This window comes from Podarcis raffonei, chromosome 3 (assembly GCF_027172205.1).
Source record: "Podarcis raffonei isolate rPodRaf1 chromosome 3, rPodRaf1.pri, whole genome shotgun sequence".
Taxonomy (NCBI): domain Eukaryota; kingdom Metazoa; phylum Chordata; class Lepidosauria; order Squamata; family Lacertidae; genus Podarcis; species Podarcis raffonei.
The window spans coordinates 90,847,199-90,867,624 of record NC_070604.1 but is presented as its reverse complement, the minus strand read 5'-3'; the positions used below and the strand labels follow the sequence as shown (position 1 = coordinate 90,867,624).

At 42.2% G+C, this 20,426-nt stretch overlaps 1 protein-coding gene across 4 annotated transcripts in view; it reads right to left on the bottom strand.

The window, feature by feature from the left end:
* Nucleotides 1-19,945, bottom strand: part of CLIP4 (CAP-Gly domain containing linker protein family member 4) — a 39,819-nt gene extending 19,874 nt beyond the window's left edge. For 2 of the 4 annotated variants that reach the window (XR_008329674.1, XM_053382983.1), the window contains exons 1-5: nt 19,854-19,945; nt 12,420-12,567; nt 6,464-6,603; nt 5,576-5,669; nt 3,839-4,000 (exon numbers count right to left, since the gene is read on the bottom strand). Coding sequence is in view for 3 of the 4 variants with exons in the window: in XM_053382983.1 (XP_053238958.1) it covers nt 3,839-4,000; nt 5,576-5,669; nt 6,464-6,603; nt 12,420-12,552 (529 nt within the window). In the remaining variant the exon portion in view is untranslated. Of the gene's footprint in view, nt 1-3,838; nt 4,001-5,575; nt 5,670-6,463; nt 6,604-12,419; nt 12,568-19,091; nt 19,115-19,475; nt 19,567-19,853 lie in introns of those variants that run through there. The other 2 variants (XM_053382984.1, XM_053382985.1) reach the window with 2 other exon arrangements.
* Nucleotides 19,946-20,426: the final 481 nt, after the last annotated feature.

The window sequence follows — 20,426 nt, the reverse complement described above, 5'->3', positions numbered from 1 at the left end:
GCTATTCAGGCTCTGCTACAGCTGCTATTTACACATATGTATGCCTGTACACAATTAGAGTTACATCTAGTTTGGCCCTTCCCAGCTATATCACGTGCTTCAACTATCTCAATGGTTTAATGCACAAGTGAATGCATACCTGCACCAACACAAATAACCAAATTTTATAAAAAGACACACTTGAGAATATTTAAATTAAGTGCTTTGAAAATCAAAACAGCGTTTTTTGATTAGAGAAAAGTATAAACCAACCCAGACCCTTTCTTTCTTAAGGACAGTTCAGCTGGACTTGAAAGTGTGCTACAAAATAGGATAGGAGTGTGCAGACGTCTGGGCAGAAACTGATGAATTGTTTTACCACATACTGAGGTACCAATTTTCCAGTGAGGGCGAGCGGTTTGTTTTGCTTCCAGTACTGGCCAGCTTCCAGATGTTTCTATATAGGGAAATGTTAGCCTACATTGAAAGAACAGAGCCCTTGGACATCTGGTGAAACAACCCAAGGATTTACATATCCAAATGTCAATTCCCACACCTACAACTTGCATTCCAAATTGGATGCAATTATGAAAGCAAATTTAAAAAAAAATCAAGGTGCCTGTTGAGATATGACAAGCAACCACTATTTGTACTTTCTGGAAACAATTGAAGACATTTCATTTTAACAAGCTTTTCCAGCTGGATGAGAAGGTTTCTGTCTTAGGATTTAAAAACAATAGAAAACAAACACCTATTTATTACCAGTTATTTTCTGTTACATTTTTAAGAACTGTTTTTCGGCTGTTTTTGTTAAATGTTTGCAAGTCACCTTGACACACATGTAAATTAATAAACAAAATAAGGCATTCACAGTCCCCCATGAAGATTTATCAAATATGATTCCATGTAGCTGACAGTTGCAAATCCCTGCCTGTAAGCAGCAACACAACTTGACAACTGCACTCCAATGGATTAATTAGCAGAGAGAGATGTTGCTCCACAAACTGCATTCCATTTGTAGATCAAACCGCTGAAAATTTTGGAATACATGTCATGAGCCAAATCAAATCAGCTGTTGCAACACTGCCCCGAACTCAGTTTCCTTAACTGAGAGTTTCAGTCTTCTGGGAGTCAACCAAGTAAAGTTCCCTTTCAGGGTTATGTAAACCCTTCACTTTCCTGAAGTAGATTACAACGGGCGTGTAATATCCAACAAGCTGTAGACAAGTTTGCCTAGCACCAAAGAGAACAGAACATGTTGCTGCAGATCCTAATGGCTAGGAGTATCATATAACATTCGACTGCCAATCTGAACAGAAGCTGTTTGTCCATCTTTTTGGCAATCACCCTGATTATCTCTGTATGCATAAAGATGTTTCAGGGGAAAGGAAAAATAGATCCTAGCAACAAGGTTAGAATGTCCAGCAGTCAAGTTTCATGTGCAGTATTCCCGAATTATGTGAATGCCATCTCATGGTTGACTCATGCTATCAGCCTCTCACTGTCCAGCTCATCTGTTTCCAGAGGGGGAAAGAATTTCTGATCGTCCATTGAGGGAGGGACAGAAAGCCTCTCGAGTCCTCATCACACCCCTGCCCGGCAAACTGGTGAAATGTGCTATGAGAAGCTAACTACATAAATCACTGCACCCTGCAGATAAGCAGGCAAACAGCTGCCATCCCTGGATCAGGCTCAGCGTGGGTGGAGAAATCTCTCTGGGAACTTGTTTTGAAACAGAAACATGCCTTTCACCTGTCACGCTGAAATCAAAACGAGGGTAAGGAACAGGGAAGAAAGGATTCTGCCCTGTCAAAATGGTCACAAGAATGTGAGAAGAGCCTGTTGGATCAGGACAATGGGCCGTCTAGTCCAGCATCCTGTTCTCACAGTGGCCAACCAGATGCCTGTGGGAAACCTGTAAGCAGGATACAAGCCCAAGAACACTAAATCTTCCTGAGTTTTCCAGCCACTGGGGTTCAGATGCATTGCCTCTTCTGTGGAGGGAGAGCATAGCCATCATGGTTAGTAGCCACCAATAATCCTCTCCTCCACAAATTTCTCTAATCTGCTTTTAAAGCCAGTCAGGTTGATGGCCATCACTGCCTCATGTGGGAGAGAGTTCCATGATTTAACAACCCGCTGCGTGAAGGACGTTTTTCAGAATCTTCCAACACTCGCCTTCATTGGATATCCATGATTTCTAGTGTTATTGGGCGGAGGGGCTCTTCCCCCACCATACATCATTTTATAAACTTCTAGCACGTCATCTCTTATGCACCTTTTCTCTAAATTAAAAAGCGCTAACCGCTGCAGCCTTTTTTCATAGAGGAGTCGCTCCATCGCTACAAATGGTTCAAAGAGTACGCGCAGACTACAAAGCTTAAGGGGGAATACAAAACAATAAAAAACATGCTCTCTCTCCATTTCCCAGTCAAAGGAACCACCAAGCCTCCATCTTGTTTCAATTCAGCATCAGCGTATTTGGCATTCATTCATCCCTCCACTGCACCCAGACTCTGATCCACAACCTGCACAGCCTCTTCTGACTCAAATAGAGTTGCTTGTCAGCAGCACAGTTATACGAACAGTACCAGTGAAGAAATGTGTTCATTTACATTCAAGCAAGAACTAAACATCGCATGCAATACAAGGATGCTTTTTTGGGGGAGGGGAGAATTGTCAGGTGTTTCCTTCTCCTCCCTGCATTGCACTCTATTTTCAAGCCAGCAGCTGGTAACAATATGGAATGTGAACAAGGAAATGCACACAATTGGGGGGGGGGGTCACAAAAGGGGTAAGTGATGCATTATCAGGGAAAGAAAGACCAACTCAACACAGGAACACCATTATAAGCAACATCCTTTTTAGTGACAGTATTTAGTTACAGCCTCAAATTCTCTGATTCTGCTCCAAAGGGCAAGATGAAAAGTGCTACAACTTTTCCTACATTCTCCAGAATGAATTTGCTAGATTTTCCAACACTACATCTCCTATAAGAGGGATCAAAAAGTCAGGAAACAGTGACTGAAACAAGTTTGCCTTTGTTTGTTCACTCTTCCATTACTTAATCAGCATTCTCAGAGAACCAAGTCAAAACATGTGCATTTTCCCACCCATCCCAGTAGCAATTTATAAAGGCTTCGCTCTCTTAAATATTACTTGGCTAAAAAAAAAGACTAACAATAGCATCCAACTGTCTGACTGGGTTGCCCCAGCCACTCAAGCCGGCTTCCAACAAAATATTAAAACGTGGAATGCAATTGACATGGAATGTTACTACTGAGTTACAAAAATGACAAAGTGAAAGAAGAATTCCAAACAAAGATACAAAAATTTAGATTAGAGAAAAGTTTGCACATCATATATGTTCACTTCTGACGTTGCTTTCCATACTTTGTCATAAGTTGCATTACCTTTGTAAGGTTCAAAATATGCAGCTTTGAATGGCAGAAATGTGCTTTTTAACAATGTCAGCATATTCAGATGGACATGGATGGTAAATATGCATCTGACTATCTGGACACTGTAAAGGACAAACTGTGGACATGTAAAGTTCTCCATGCTCCTACCCACAACCAATGATGTAACAGTCAATGATGATGAACCAAAGTTGGAAAAGACAGAGCTGCATTAAGACACAGCTAAGATTCACTGCATAGCACAGATGGGGAAGAGACAAACTGGACCTGCAATGCCATTTTGGACTGTTGAACCATGTTCTCACAACAGATGCAAATCGATCTCCATTTTTCAGTCAGTTTCACACATGTGTCAAGAAAAATAACATGGGGGAAAGCCGTTTTGTGACACACAGGTAAGAAATACAACATCTATTGCTATTACATTTGGCAATATTTACCTTTTGACTTTGCATTTTTCAAAATGACGCTAATGAGCTCTGGAACATCAAAGTAGGCAGCATAGTGCAAAGCATTCATGTTTGTCCAACGGCTCCTCAAATTGATATCTGCACCCAAGTCAATAAGTTGGGAGGCAAATTTGGCGGCAGTCTCAACATCCCCTGCAAAGCAGATTTTTAGAAACGGCACTTTATAACTGGCTTTGTGGTTATTTAACAGGCTGTATCAATATGTTAGATAATTGGACATCATGTCCAAAGATTCTTGGCAACTTTACAGCAACAGCTATGAAGCCAAGGCATTCGAAGCAAGATGTTCCTTGACAAGACAGATTTAAGGACTAGTCAGGCAGTTATTGCCTTTGAACACAGTTAGGAAAATAAAGTGAAAGTAAGCTTTACAGGACTTCCTATGTGCACTTGCATGGGGAAAGCCTATATGTGGCTTTTGCATTCAGTTCTACATAGAAGTGGCTTCTCTGTAGGATTTTTATGACACGTCAAGCAGCTCAAAATGCTTTGATTTAAGGCTTAATTAAGTCTTGGTTTGCAGAAGTAAGAGAAGGGGCTGAAATATCCTTTGTATCTTAAAACAGGAATGATGGGACATGAGCTGACTCACAATGAATCATATTCCCTACCCTGCACTGGGTATGATGGCACAGGGCTGATGCACAACCACCCCAGGCAGAGTGGGTCATTTACTCAGCGGCACAATGCCAAAGCACATCAAACCAGAACACTTGTGCCAAGGGAGATATGCTTGTTGGCTCGGATATGAGTAAGACAGGTTTAAAGCAAATGCTCTAACTCAAGTGGATCATGAGTCGCAGCTCTAAAGCATGTATAGACACACATACACAAAGTCAACAGAGACCGGTTTAGAATTTAAAGCATTCGTTTTTGAATGTCAGGTGATTTTAGAAAGCATGTATCCACACTGCGTCCTTCTAATAGTTTTATTAATCATGTTTCAAGATCAATTCCAATTCAAATGATATCACCTGCATTGTGTTTAATCATCTGCACGGTGTTGCTAGGGGAAAACGTGTATCAAAAAGTGCTATGTAGAAGGTCACAAAACTTACAGAGACATAGAATAGGCAAAAAACAACAACCCTGGAAGCGAAAATCTGATGCTTTCATCTTAGAGTATGCTATCTTTGGAAGACTTGGCGAGAAGAGACCACAAACAAGCACACTACTGAGTACAATCAAAGAGACGTGACCATATAGCTTCCAGGCTCCACTTTTATGGAAGATTGGGTGATTATGCAGGTACTCAAGAATCTCCAGAGACTTAGGAATGGAAAGAGGAATCAGGCACATTTCCTTAATAATCTTTCATTAACTAGTGAAAACCATCCCTTTTATGGCAAGCCTTCAACAGCATTGTTCGTTGCTGTTTTCAAAAGGCTGTTGCTTGGGCTTCCTGCCGATTCAGTACATGCTTTTCTCAGCTGCTAAAAGGTTATTGCTTAACCGTTACTTGACAAGTTCATGAGATTGTACTTCTTATGCATCTTTGAGAATTCTTCTGTGAGCAAGAAGCAGCTTAGCAGTTTTAATACAGCTAAATAATATCCCCATGGGGTATATGGATAGCCTCAAGGATACAGCCCTCCTCAACCAGTCAATCTAAGCACAGTGGCAGCACAGCCAGTGGAAAAGGTAGAGAAACCTCTCCTTCTGCTAGAAAGACAGCTGGCAGTGAAGGTCTCAAATTGATTCACTCACCAATACCATGAGCCCCTGACTTGCATGTATAATGCAAGAGAGTCATGTCAGTCAATCCATCTCTGTCATTCACATTGCAGCCTCTCTTAATGATCTGCAGAAATGATAAAACAGGACCATATATGATGCAGCTATTTAACCTAAAAAGATCCCAGTCTCACGGCAATGCCTGCCAACAAATTTCATCTTAGTACCTTATCAGACCAATTTGGTTACACATTTCACAGCAACAAAGGGATAATTAATGGCTTATTGTCATGTTGTTGTCATTATTATCATTTATTACATTTCTATATTGCCCTTCATCCAAAGATCACAGGGTGGTTCACAACATCAACATTAACAAAATCCTCTCCTTTAATGCATTCACGTTATGCTATTGTTAGCACTATCTTGGGTACAGAAATCTGCTTTACACAATGCCAGACCCTTGGGTCCACCAAGTTCAGCATTGTCTATACTGAATAGCAGTAGCTCTCCAGGGTTTCAGTAGGGAACTTTGTTATCTGCTAGGCTTATGAAAGCTTAGGAATATATGCTAACACCCAATACGCTTTTTATTTTATTTTTTATGAAATCTATAGATCTCTGTAGATCTCAGGGCAGTTCACAGCATAAAGTTCATCTGTAGATCTAAGGGCAGTTCACAGCATAAAAATACAAGATAAAATCCACTTTTGTGGTGCTCACTCACTTTTAATATAATACCAAGAATTCAAGTTTTTATTTTAACAGCTGAATTTCTAAGCCCAAAGCACCGCAGAGGTGATGCTATTTTGATAACATTAGCTCTCAAATAAAAGCAGAGTGAGTTAGTTAGTTCCACAAAGAAGTCAAGGCACACACACACAAAATACCTTTCTTTATAAATCACCATATATTTCTCACCTCACTCCCAATGACATCAATGTTCTGTTGAACTTGGGGGACCCATTGTCTTAAGATAGCAAATAGTTCAGACACAGATGTTTTGGGGTTGAACAGAATCTCCTGACATGCCGCATCATTAGGATCAAAAAAGGAGAACTCTATGGGAATAAGAAAAAGTAGGTTGAGTTTCTAAAGTACTTTGCAGTAAGAAATGCCCAACAAATTTGTGAACATGATGTACACAAACAGTTACAAATTCTCTGACTTGATGGCAAACACTGTAGCTTTATTATTGAAAAGACAAAATATAAAGAATATCCACAAAATAGAAGCCTCACATATCAACACATAATTGTTCTATACAGCATAGTTCAGGAAAAAAGAAATTACTTCACAGGAAGAATAAACTCTGGACCAAACTACTGTTGGGCAGAGTTCTGTGTAATATTCCCTTGAACAGATTTTTGCTTAATGAAAAAGTAACTGTTTGAGGCAATGATGATGTCTCTTGTGGACATTATTTCCTCTAAAAATAGCCCTCAAAGTAGTTCTTCCTATCTAGGAAGAAAAGCAAAAAGTTTTGGGGTAGGCAGTTCTAAGATGAAATATAATTTGCAGTGAAAGCGTTAAGCACTACTCCCAATTTTTTTGCTCTGGGCTTTAGTCTCAAGCAGCTGTTTTGTTTTGAATCTTTTCAGGAAAATATATATATGAAATTGCATGTAACAAGTAGTTTGGTCCTCATAAGAGTTGTGTGCCTCTCTGCAAAATGTGAAGTTTAATTCAGCAATCATTCTGGAATACTGGGCTACAGCAGCAGAGCGGGGAGGGGGGGTTAGGGAGGAAATCTAACACACAAAGTTAACTTATATAACCCAGAATAATTAGCATCAGAAATGAAGCCACTCATCAGAAACCTAGCTTAGCCTAATTAATCAACATTTTGCTAGCTATTGAGAATTTACAGAGTTTGCATAAGGAATAAGCAGTAGCAGTTCCTTACTTCTTAGTTAACTGCATCTGTTTGTCAGTTAAGAAAATTTAAGGATGTGGGTTAAATAAAAACCTATTGATGTATGCAGCGTTGGAGTGGATAAACAGATCAATTTATTGGCACTAAGAGAGCTGTACAGTTGGAATTGGTTTTATTTATGGCACAATTAAACATTTTTAGTGACTGCACAGTTAGGTCAGTCATCAGGAAGGCTATTAACAGGTAAAGTTTGAGAGCTAACCACCCTTTTCCTTGGCCACGCAAGGAAGGTTTTTCTAATTAAAACAGATTAGCTTTGACAACTGCCTTCTTCCCAACATGAAGCAGAGCTTCATACATCGGTAAGGTGCTGAGGACACAAGAAGAGAAAGAACGACCCCAGTTTATAATATGCAGTTTCCCAAATGTGGTCAGCTTAGGGAAGAAGAAATAGAAAAGAGGGGCATGAGCAATAGAGGAGAAAACAGCAGCTGCTGGCTCATATTAAAATCTCTTTGCAAGCATGAGGACAGACCAAGCAGTGACAAGACTAGGAATGATGAGCAGCATGGGGTATATGCACCTGCATTACAGAAAAGAGCACATGTCCCTGGTTGACACGGGCAGGCAAGCAGATGAGGATTTGTATGGAGCAGTGGCAAGTTGACCACGTTGATTCAAGCTCTGGTTTGCCCAATTCTGTCTTTGGCAGGTGAAAACTCACATATATCACAGCCTTGTAAACAAGTCTATGAAAATTATCATATTTTTCTGTCTATAAGACGCCCCCATGTATAAGACGACCCCTAATTTTTTAAACACAAAATTAAGAAATTAAGGTTGTTTAGCTTTTTTAGGGGGGGGAGGTCACTTCCGCCAATCGCTCACCCGCCTGCCCGCCACTGCCGATTGCTTGCCAGTCACTGCTGATCGCACACCTCGCTGCAGTCAATTGTCTACTTGCTCGCCGCCACCAACAGCCCATCTGCCCACTTGCCGTAGCCGCCAATCACCTGCCCAATTGCCACTGCCAATCTCCTGCTTGCTGCTGCCATTAATCACACGTCCCCCCTCTGCATTCACTATCTGTGTATAAGATGACACCCAATTTTTGCCTAATTCTTTTTTAGCAAAAAGCATCATCTTATACACGGAAAAATACGGTACTAGCCTGCTTCTCTTTCATTTTTCAACTTGTCTCTATTAGTAGCTTGCACTTCCATGATTCCCACAAGGGGCGGGGGGAGTCTCCTTCTCAATGGGCAGAATGGAAATACAGGCTGAGAGGGTGGAAAGCCGTCCACTAAGCAGACTGGTGCAAGAAGGATCGGCTCTCTGCTGGCCCACTGCATTTCCATGCTACTTGTGAAGGAAGAGGTTGCCTCCAAACTGGCAGTATTTTGTGGGACGCATTCAGGCACATACCGGAAATTAAGATTTGCACAATGAAAGTGTATCAAAGCACTCTGTCACCCTGGTACAACAAATATACTTTATAAAAAAACAACTAGGACTCTCCACAGGTAGGAAGATGACAGGGAAATGCACTGAAAAGTATGGTATGAATGATTAACAAGGCAACATACAACCACTGTGCAAGCAAATCAGGATAAACTCAGGATGCACAACTTTCTTTTCAGGACTAACTAAGGCATTTATTCCCACAAGAACTTGAAGGAGAATTAGCTTTAAAAATGCATTAATAGTGTGCCAATCAGTGTATTTGCCAGCAAATGAAAGAAGGTTCATATGCTGAAGATCAAGCGAGCTGGTGGGGAGAAATTGATGTTTTAAAAAATTGACATTCAAGGAACATATGCTGAATTGAAACAACATTGAGATATACTGCTCTGCCTACTGGGAAAGCCCTGCACACTGCAGAGGATCAGTGAAATAAATACTGAGCTGACTGACAAGCCCTTTTATATAGTTTCTCTTACTACCCTGACTAAAGGCATTCTACCGTTAATGTGCTCATGAGTAAGACATCTCCTTCAGGATGAGCTAGAGTCGAACTGCCTCTCACAGAGAGCCTTGCACAGGAGAGTTCTTAGAATTGTGGAGTGACTGCACAACACAGAAAAGAGGGAGCATTGCAAACATTCACTTGAAAGCAAACAGGCTATTCAACTGTCAAGCAAGCACAATGTATATAATTTGGAGAAAGGCTTTTTTGTTTTGTTTTGTTTTGTTTTTTAGTCACTACTTGAGATTTCTACAGTAATTAAGAGCTGGATCACTTGTTCTAACCCGTCACTTTGTCACCGCTGATTAACGCTTGTACTTTTCAAAGTGAAAATCTACCTGGCAGCATGCTATTTATTTCAGGTGGGTACAATCCTTAACCAAGCCATGAAAACTTTTGGCTTGCAAGTTCTTGATGGATGAATTTGGCCATGCATGAAATATTAGTCTGCACATGTTAGTGCTCTGGCTTCCCCACAGTTCTTGCTATACAGCCATCAATTAAGATTTTGAAGAACAGGGTGAAATCACTAAACAAGACCTTTGTGTGATGAATTGTCAAGGTGGTTCGCCATCTTGTCAGCCTGGTCTGTCAGTTCACTGAAACATATTCAGGAACTGACAAAAAAAAATAAGGCAACTCTGTGGGTTAAAGCCTCAGCGCCTAGGACTTGCCGATCGAAAGGTCAGCGGTTCGAATCCCCGCGGCGGGGTGCGCCCCGTTGCTCGGTCCCAGCGCCTGCCAACCTAGCAGTTCGAAAGCACCCCCGGGTGCAAGTAGATAAATAGGGACTGCTTACTAGCGGGAAGGTAAACGGCATTCCGTGTGCTGCGCTGGCTCGCCAGATGCAGCTTGTCACGCTGGCCACGTGACCCGGAAGTGTCTGAGGACAGCGCTGGCCCCCCGGCCTATAGAGTGAGATGGGCGCACAACCCTAGAGTCTGGCAAGACTGGCCCATACGGGCAGGGGTACCTTTACCTTTATAATAAAGAGTCTCTAGCTAAATAGAGACAATGTGTGCTGAATTTCGAATGAGACTGAAGCACAACCTGTGGGCACTCAAGCTCGTGTCTGCGCAAGTATGTTTAGGACTGCACTAGCAATGGATTCCAAGAATTACTATTTCTTCCAAATCCAAGAATTTAATACTATGCACAGTCAGAGATCTTTGCAAGAAGTTTTAAAGTAAACATTGGTGCCTGAGAGCAGCTTTCTTTACACCAGAGAGGTCCGTATCATACTTATTGTTTTCCCACACAGCCTTGTGAATTGGAGCCACCTGTAAAAGTCATGCCATAATTGCTGAGGTATGGATCATAATGCAGTTGCTGCTGTCATATACAGCAATCATAGCCCACGAAATCTGGGTAAGGAAGTAGCAAGTCCTAGGAGGCCACCTAGACTAACATGAAGGAGAGTTCATTACTAAAGCAATGTTACCGGCCATAGTTTCTGTCGCTACAGGAGAGATTTAATTCTAAAGAAATCCAAGCAGCAAACAAGCATTCCCAGTGGGGACTGAACACATTCTTCCCAAGTGGTGGGTTTAAGAAGGGATTAAAATTTAGCAGCATATTGCAAAGATAGCTGTTGTGCTCATGGGTAATTCAAATAACCCTACATCATCAACCCTGCTTGAAATGGGGCTGGCCCAAATGATGATATTGTGTCTCCTGCAGCACCTAGGAAAAGGAAAAGTATGTTTGGGCATGAACCTGTGACACGCAGGGCCAGAAACATTTACATAACTTGCACTGCGGGAAGGAATGTGTGCATAAGAAAAGGGTTGAGGCCCTGTGTGCACATTTCACTTTGATGTGGGTAGACAAGGATGCAGAAGCTGGAGAAGAGAAAAATATGATTTAGGACGATGACACAGAAGGCACCAATGGCATCCTCCCCATTAAGAGAATACTAACAAAACCTTGGGAAATAGGGGAAAGGCGGGGGGGGGGGGATAAAGCCTGCTGGGGCTATTTTTAGAAGGCATGGAAACTAGATGCCTCACTTGGCCAAGTGATGGAAACTGAAGGTCAGTGAACTTCTGTTTTTCCTCAGGCTATCACAGAGCTGTATTTGTGGTAAGGATTAAAATGAACACATACAGGGCCAGCTTGAAGCATTCTTAATTCATGTGCGCTCACATGAAAAATACACACATACCCTTAATGCAGGCTATGATGAGCCAATAAGTATACAGTGGTACCTCGGGTTAAGTACTTAATTCATTCCAGAGGTCCGTTCTTAACCTGAAACAGTTCTTAACCTGAAGCACCACTTTAGCTAATGGGGCCTCCTGCTGCCGCCGCACCACCGGAGCATGATTTGTGTTCTCATCCTGAAGCAAAGTTCTTAAACCAAGGTACTATTTCTGGGTTAGGGGAGTCTGTAACCTGAAGCATATGTAACCTGAAGTGTATGTAACCCGAGGTACTACTGTACAAAAGTGCCCCAACTGTAAAATGTTGAGGCATATGCAGTTTCCAATGTGCCCCTACTCAAATTTTAACTTAATGAATGGGCTCTGGCTGAAGCAGTCACCCCACTGCACTTTTTTCTGAGTAGGCATCTCCCCAGTCTCTCTATTCACTACATCACACAACTCCTTCAAACATACATTGTCATGAATGCTAGCCAATAGGCTCCTGTGATATTTCCACAAATATTTCACACAGCACTCCAAATAATATAGATGCCTCACACCAAAATATTGCTGTCTGGTGAGTGCTGGGAAAATGTCATTTTGGAATAAGAGTAACTTTGGGAGATGAAATCTTCATCGTTTATGCATTATTTGAATAATAAATTGATTGCTTGGGGAGACTGTAAAATTGATTGTATTCTACAGCATCTAGCACATTGATTTGATGCTGATTTGACACATTTTAGATACGGGAGACAGATGAGACCATTTCAAAATGAACTGTTTTCCGAGTTGAGTGCATCATTCTGAAATCCATCTGCATGCATCTTCCGCAACTTAACATTCTGAAAACAGTTGTTACAAGTTATTCCTTTTTATAATTATGCTTACCACATTCAGAAGGCATTGGTGCTGCAGAAACAGAATAGGTGATTGAATCTTCAGAACCCGGAATAAGATACTGGTATCTTTTAGTCAAAGGATCTCCTTCTATGGAAGGGTCAGGAAGATCCTCTATGGTCATCTTCTAGAAAGCCACCTTTAACAAACAAACAAAAAGGAGAGTTCCCTCAACGGTGTGTTATAACGTCTGTTCAACAATGCAGTTTATACTTCTATTGCCAAATATGCACAAGATTGTAATCACTAAAGACTCTTTCTAGCAATACAGCACTAACTACTACTACTTGCTAAAATACTGAGTACAATTTATTATTTGTTTAAACCACATATAATTTTTAAAATCTCCAAGTCCTATATAGCAATACAAAACCCCAAAACACTAAAACAACTGAAATTTCAGATATGGAAAGGAAAAAGCACATTCCAGAATGCAGGTCAACAGTGGGAAAGGTCCCCTTTTCAGGTCCCCTCCCCCTGCCCCCCATGATCTCAGGGGTTGCCAAAATTAAGACATTCCACATATATGGAAAATAATCTGAACTCCAAAGTAATTGTATCAGCTCAGGAATTATTTCACCACTCCAAGGTCACATCCACACCATACATTTAAAGCACTATTATACCTCTTCAATAGTCATGGAGAATCCTCAGAATGCTAGTTTGTTAGGAGTGCTGAGAATTGCAGCTCTGTGGGGTCACCCTCAAACTATAGTTCCCATTATTGTCCTTGACTGTTCAAGTGGTATAATAGCATTTCAAATGGACGGTGCAGGTGTGATCTAGGTCACTAGAATTCTACAACAAAATTTGTGAGGAGACAGAAAAGGGGGCAGTGAAGTAGGATAGGAATGATGGAAATAATGGTACTGCAGAACCATCAGCAGACAGGTATGTTTTTTTAACCTTATTCAGTATGTCCACACATTGATATACGCCTGGTGTTCAATTGGTTTACTTGCAATTCTTTCCCTTTAAACACAAAAGCTGCATTAGGTCTTACAAAGCCAGAGAATTTCAGTGCATTTGAGCAGCACTTGCTCAAAGTAATGCCAACTAAGCATGGAAAACATACTAGGATGTATGTTCTCTGTGTTTCCAGAAAGCAGTCTTAATTGACTAACTAGGGATGGGTGGAAAATATTCCAAATTTTCTAAGCCATTTTTTGCCTGCAAAAGGAAAAAAAAAATTTCGTGCGTTAATTGGTAATCAATTGTAAATACATTACCATTTCAAAGCCTGGCAATTTCAAAGTTTTTAGCTTTGTATCAGAAAATGTTCTGAAGCAAAGTACCCTATGGGAATTTTTCGTTAATATATAGCAGGTGGTTTTGCCATTCTAGGATGGGGGGGGGGTAGAATATGTATGTAAAAATTCAGAACACAACCTGAAGTTCTCATGTAAATGAATGGCACAGCTTCACACATTATCTAGTAGGGTTACCAAATATCACTGTTTACTACTGAGCACAGTAATCAAGCCCCTAAAATTTCTATAAGATTTCCATTAAACACAAATAAGCTAGTCTTCATCTTACTATTTTGGTAGATTCGGATCCCAGTAACACTTTGAAATTTGAGGAAGACAAATCAGCTCTTACATAACTTATTTGGGTCAAGTTCCCACTGGAAGAATATAGAAGGTCACAATTCTTTAATTAAGAATGTGTGTGCACAATTATTTATACCACATATTTCAAAAGGTAAACCCACGGAAAAACTAAGCTATTTCAGCGCACGTAGCTGAAGGTTGACTGGAGGGCACACTTTGTGAGATATTGACTTTGAAAATTGTTTCTCCCTGGTTTGCATTTAACTTCAGGGCATATTTGCCCTTATTATTCCATTTATTCCTAGCCTACCTTAGCCACCCCTTCAAATTCAAAATCATAGTTAAACTGAAAAGGGCTTGCCTGTCACTCAGACTCACAGCCTGAGTGTGTTTTGGAATTCTGCAAAGCAACAATTGTCCCTTTAAAACTCTAAATGGCTTGAGTCCTGCATGCTTTGCATGGTTCTTCTCATGTGCAATCTGAAGTATTGGAACATTTTAGCATCTTAAAAAGCAGAGACATCACCTTGCCAACAAAGGTCCATATAGTTAAAGCTATGGTTTTCCCAGTAGTGATGTATGGAAGTGAGAGCTGGACCATAAAGAAGGCTGATCGCCAAAGAATTGATGCTTTTGAATTCTGGTGCTGGAGGAGACTCTTGAGAGTCCCATGGACTGCAAGAAGATCAAACCAATCCATTCTTAAGGAAATCAGCCCTGAATGCTCACTGGAAGGGGCTCCAGTACTTTGGCCACCTCATGAGAAGAGAAGACTCCCTGGAAAAGACCCTGATGTTGGGAAAGATTGAGGGCACAAGAAGATGGGGACGACAGAGGACGAGATGGCTGGACAGTGTTCTCAAAGCTACAAACATCAGTTTGACCAAACTGCGGGAGGCAGTGGAAGACAGGAGTGCCTGGCGTGCTCTGGTCCATGGGATCACGAAGAGTCGGACACGACTAAACAACAACAGCCAGGTTAAGTCAGAAAGGAAGAACACAGTGGTAGCCCCATGTGAATGGAACCAAAGGTAGGCTTCCAGAATCTATCTTTGAAGACTTTTAATACGTATACCATTTTTAGAACTGCCTGGGTGGTGAAACCTTGAAATTGGGCTGAATTGTTCTTTCTTTTTTTCCTAATGAGATATTGCTTTTAGAGTGATTGATTTTGCTTTTATATTTATTCTACAGATTTTGGGCATATTTTTAATAGTGTCCAACTACCCTGACCTCTTGAAGATGGACATGGGAAATATGCAATAATTATATTTTTAAAACACACTTTTCAGCTTTAGCATCATGCTGCAAATGTCATGGCCCTAGATTAACACGGTATATATTCAGTATAACTAGCCCTCAAACCCAAATGAGAAGTAAGAACAAGTAGGACACGGGTGGCGCTGTGGGTTAAACCACAGACCCTAGGACTTGCCGATCAGAAGGTCGGCAGTTTGAATCCCCATGACGGGGTGAGTTCCCGTTGCTCGGTCCCTGCTCCTGCCAACCTAGCAGTTCGAAAGCACGTCAAGTGCAAGTAGATAAATAGGTACCGCTCCGGCAGGAAGGTAAACAGCGTTTCCGTGTGCTGCTCTGGTTCGCCAGAAGTGGCTTAGTCATGCTGGCCACGACCCGGAAACTGTACGCCGGCTCCCTAGGCCAATAAAGCGAGATGAGCACCACAACCCCAGAGTTGTCCGCGACTGGAACTAATGGTCAGGGGTCCTTTTACCTTTACCTTACTACTGTACTACTGAAAACGTGAGAGGGGAAATTTGATATTATAGCAGAAGATGTTACAGAACTTGTCATTGCTACTTCTCTGCTTAGGACAAAGCTTGAGGAAACAACTTAAGTGTTGTCATAATGAGGAGCGTATTCAGCAGCCTATAGGTTGGCTCTGGCTCTAGTCAGTAGACCTCATCCACAAATCATTCCCCAATTAGGAAGTATCATGCCAAATGAAATCACATTCAATGCTGGAAGGAGCCCAACAACCTATTCATTAAGAATATCAGAAAGACATGCATGTAGATAACAGTCAGGAACTTGTGAACTTGTAAGAAAAAAGGACAGGAAAGTAAATAGCATTTAAGGAAATTGAAGTCAACAGTACATCAGCTATGAAGTATAAAGTACAATGGTACTTTGGGTTATGAACTTAATTTGTTCTGGAGGTCCATTCTTAACCCGAAATTGTTCTTAACCTGAGGCCCCCTTTCGCTATTGGGGCCTCCCGCTGCCGCCGCACCGCTGGCGCACGATTTCCATTCTCATCCTGGGGCAAAGTTCTCAACCCAAGGTTCTACTTCCGGGTTAGCGGAGTTTGTAACCCAAAGCGTTTGTAACCCAAGGTACCACTGTATATCTTGCAAACATTTGCAAAACATGCAAACAGTGCAAATGCTAAAACAAAATTAAATACTTTTTATGACAACTACAGTGGTACCTCGGGTTACATACGCTTCAGGTTACATACACTTCAGGTCACACACTCTGCTAACCCAGAAATAGTGCTTCAGGTTAAGAACTTTGCTTCAGGATAAGAACAGAAATCGGGCTCCGGCAGCACGGCGGCAGCAGGAGGCCCCTTTAGCTAAAGTGGTGCTTCAGATTAAGAACAGTTTCAGGTTAAGAACAGACCTCCGGAACAAATTAAGTACTTAACCCAAGGTACAACTGTATAGCTTTGCTGTTTCCTTGGCATCTTTCACCTAGATATGGGAACAACTAAAGAGAGGTCCTAAGGAGTGGCTAGAACAACCTACAGAAAAATGTTGCCACAAGCATAGTGGAAATGGATAATTCAGCCATGAAGAAGCAGGGTAGGCCATAAAGTTCTCACTTGCTTCACCTTGTGATACTACCTATACCATCACTCAGTAGGGAAAGGATAGACATGTCTGATGGCCTCATTTATTTCTGCCAGTAAACCCCATCCTCACTGCAGACACAACTACCTCGCAGGAATTCTTGTTTCCATTTACTATAGTAGAAGGAGCTTGATTTATTACCAACTGATTATAAATAGAATGGGAAGGACTTCATATATTACGCGATTGGAGTATCCGTCCATCTATAGACTGTGGTACAGCATACCTGCTCATAGGTCTTCCATCATTTTCAGAATTCTTGAAAAAACACATTTATTTATCTATAAATAACTGCCCTTCATCTGAAGATCACAGTGTGGTTCCAAACATAAAAATACAAAAGGAGCACACAAAATACATAATAAAACAAAAACAAATGAATAATCCCTGTCCCACGAACACATTTAAAAGGCCATGGAACATTATTCAGCCATGAAATTCATGAACAGAAAGTTACCTGAGCATGAAGCATGAAGAAATTGTAATAATATTCATTATCAAAAGGTGCTATGCTAACAATGTACATATTTTACAAATTAAGAAAAATGATGGTGAGATTGGAAATTGACTATATCACAGAGACACTTCAAAGGGGATCTGAAGCTCTCTTTTTTTTCAGTACAGAACTGCTTACTTTGGACCCATAAGATGAACTGAGGATAACTGTATTGAATCTCAAAGACAAGTAAGTAGCAACCAGTCCTGCTCCCCAATCCCTTGGCCATCTTTTAAAGTAAGTTTTGATTTTCACAATCACCACCTGAAAGAATGTTATTGAAGATGCCCAAAAAGTAAGCAAGCATATAGCCAGCACTTACTGGATTAGTTTCAATTATTTGGCTTGCTCAATAAGTGGTGATCACAGATTCCATTTCCTGGATTCCCTCAAACTAGCCTGAATCAATTTCTATGACATGGTGACTGCAGAAGTCAATGCTATTAGAAACAAAAACTTAGCTTTCTGAATCAATTATGAAAGAAAAACATTGGGTTATTATGTACCACTGAATGCAGTACAAGCCACAACGAACTTTTCTGCATATAAGTTTCAGCACTACAGTTTCAAATGTCAAATGTATCTGCCAAATGTGATTTAATATCAAAACTAAATAGCACTTACATTACACTGCATAGTAATCTAAGTAAACATGAGAAGGCAACCACATGTAATCTACAGAGCCACGAGCAGCACAGATTAATATGTCCTTTAAAATTAAAAGTCTAATTTGACATGGAAAGTGTTAGTTAGTTTTCACCTGACAGATTAAAGGAGTCTTCTTGTTCTACTAATGAACATGTGATATTTGTGCATGTTTAGAGAGCAGTCGTACCACAGTAAAAGCATACACAGTAAGTAAAGTGATTTTATAGTACAGAGAAGAGTTAGAGATACTACCGACTGAAAACTGTTGTGTTCAGGAATAATTAGCCAAACTTGGTAGTCCATGAGAGAAACTAGCTGGTATTGGGATTATATTGTGAATATCTGGATAGTATCTCCATGAAATCCTAGCCATTCATGGTAAAAATTGTTATTGCTGCCTTATTTTGTTTTTATTTTTTAATTTAATGGTAACATTCCCACCTAGTCAGAATAAATTCCACTTCCTTCAACAGTAAACTACAAGCAACTGCAGTGTCACTCTTTTCCTCTTACAGTACTTCCATTCCAATTCAGAAGTTCTGAGAAAATCTGGTGTTGTTTTTTAAAGTGGTGCTTAAATGCAAGCCCCTCTAGGCAAGCCAGCCTCTAGATTATGTGAAAGTGTGACTTTTATCCCTGCTGCTGCAAAGAACAAGAGGTTTGGGGGGGGGGTCGAAAGAGAGAGAGAGAGAGAGAGAGAGAGAGAGACCTGACACATGCAACCTGGCATTACTCCAAGCTCACAATGAACTAAGTCAAAACAAGTAACACTGCCTGCAAAATTGCTTTGAGGAAGGTGGGAAAGACTCTGAAGGGGAACGTTCACCAAAAAAATGCAGCAATTCTATGCGACAAAAAATGCAGAGATTGGAGGGGTGACCTCCCTTAGAGCAAGAGACACATTTCAACCCAAGCGTGTGTATCTTATGCCAATGCCTTTTTTGCAAGCTCAGGCCCCAACGGGTCCCTACGGAGCCCACGCGCACAGCAACGCAAGCCCCTCTCTCTGCATTTGACCCCACTCTTCTCGGAGGATTCCCGCGTCCTTCCCGTCAGCTGCAACCCACACACCTTTGCCCTTCATTTCTCCCACCTTTTCAGAGCCGCTTGACTCCCCACCCCCCAAAAAACCTCTCCACAAATCCACCGGCAGCGCTATTTCCCCCCACCAAGGACCATGCCTACAAACTCCACGTGGGCGTGCCAGAACGTGCTCCGTTCAGACGTTCCCCGGCCCCCTCACCGCGCCACGCCCCCCCCACATCACATCACAAAGGTAGGCTTACCTAGGCCGCCCCCTCCAGCATCTCCCCCCCCCCTCGCCTTTGGGGCTGAGCAGCAGCACCGCCTGCCCAGCCCCCTTCCTTCCCTCCCCCCTCAGCAACACACCGGCCTCCCCCCTCCCCAGAGACAGCCGGAAAGGAAAGCAAGCCGAGGTGACAGCGGCTCCTTCACACGCCCCCCCCCGCGCCTTTACCTGCCCTCTCCGCCCAACGGAGGCTCCCTGAGACAAGGGAGAGGAGCGAGGAAGGATGAGTCCCCGTTCCCTCCAGGCGCCGCCCCCGCCCGCCTGCCATGCCCCGCCCCCCCACCGTCGATCACCATCATCCGCATCCCTGAGGCGCAGCAAGAGGTTGAGGCGTTAGACCCCGCCCCTTCACCCTCGCTCTCAGCCAGTGAGCGGCCTTGGCCCCGCCCCGCTGCTTTACATACTCGACTTTTTTTTGCCTTCCACTTTCGGCTCCTAGGAAACGGCGCGTCAGGCCACGCCCACATTCGGTGTGTGTGGTCTTTGGCTCTCTTTCCCCCTTCCCTCCCCACCCGGGTCTTGTGCGCTTGCGCCTGCGCGCATCACCTGTCTTCTTCTTCCTCCGCTTCTCCTCGCTAATGAAGCGGATGAGAGGCGAGTGGGGGCGGGAGTCTTGCGCAGCCCGCAGTGGCTCGGAGCTCAACGCGCCCCGCTTTGCGCGGCCACGTTCTCCGCAGTTTGTTGGTTTTTTGCAAAAATGACAATGCGGTGGGTTGGGTGAAAGCAGCAAGCCTGGCTTGGAAACCGCTTCAATGGCGTCACAAACGTCGCAAAGTGCACAGGGTCGCAGTCACAGAAGCAGTGCAAAAAGCACCTTGAAGCACCGCAAATAATTTATTTATTTGTTCAATTAGTCATACCGAAAGGAAAACTTAAAATCTAACGCAGATAAAACCGGCAAGAGAGAATGACATCCTGTGCAACAAATACAAAAAGCAGTATAGGTGTGTGTTGTGTGTGTTCACTAACAGTCCCTTAGAACGCTGCAAGTAATGGTTCATTTGCTCAAAGCAGGCAGCGGTGTGTAAGTTTTAATTCAAGAAATGTCCGCAGTTGTTCGTGGTGCCCAGCATTTGTGGCCTAAAAAGCTGACAGTGGAATGTTTACATAATACTGCAG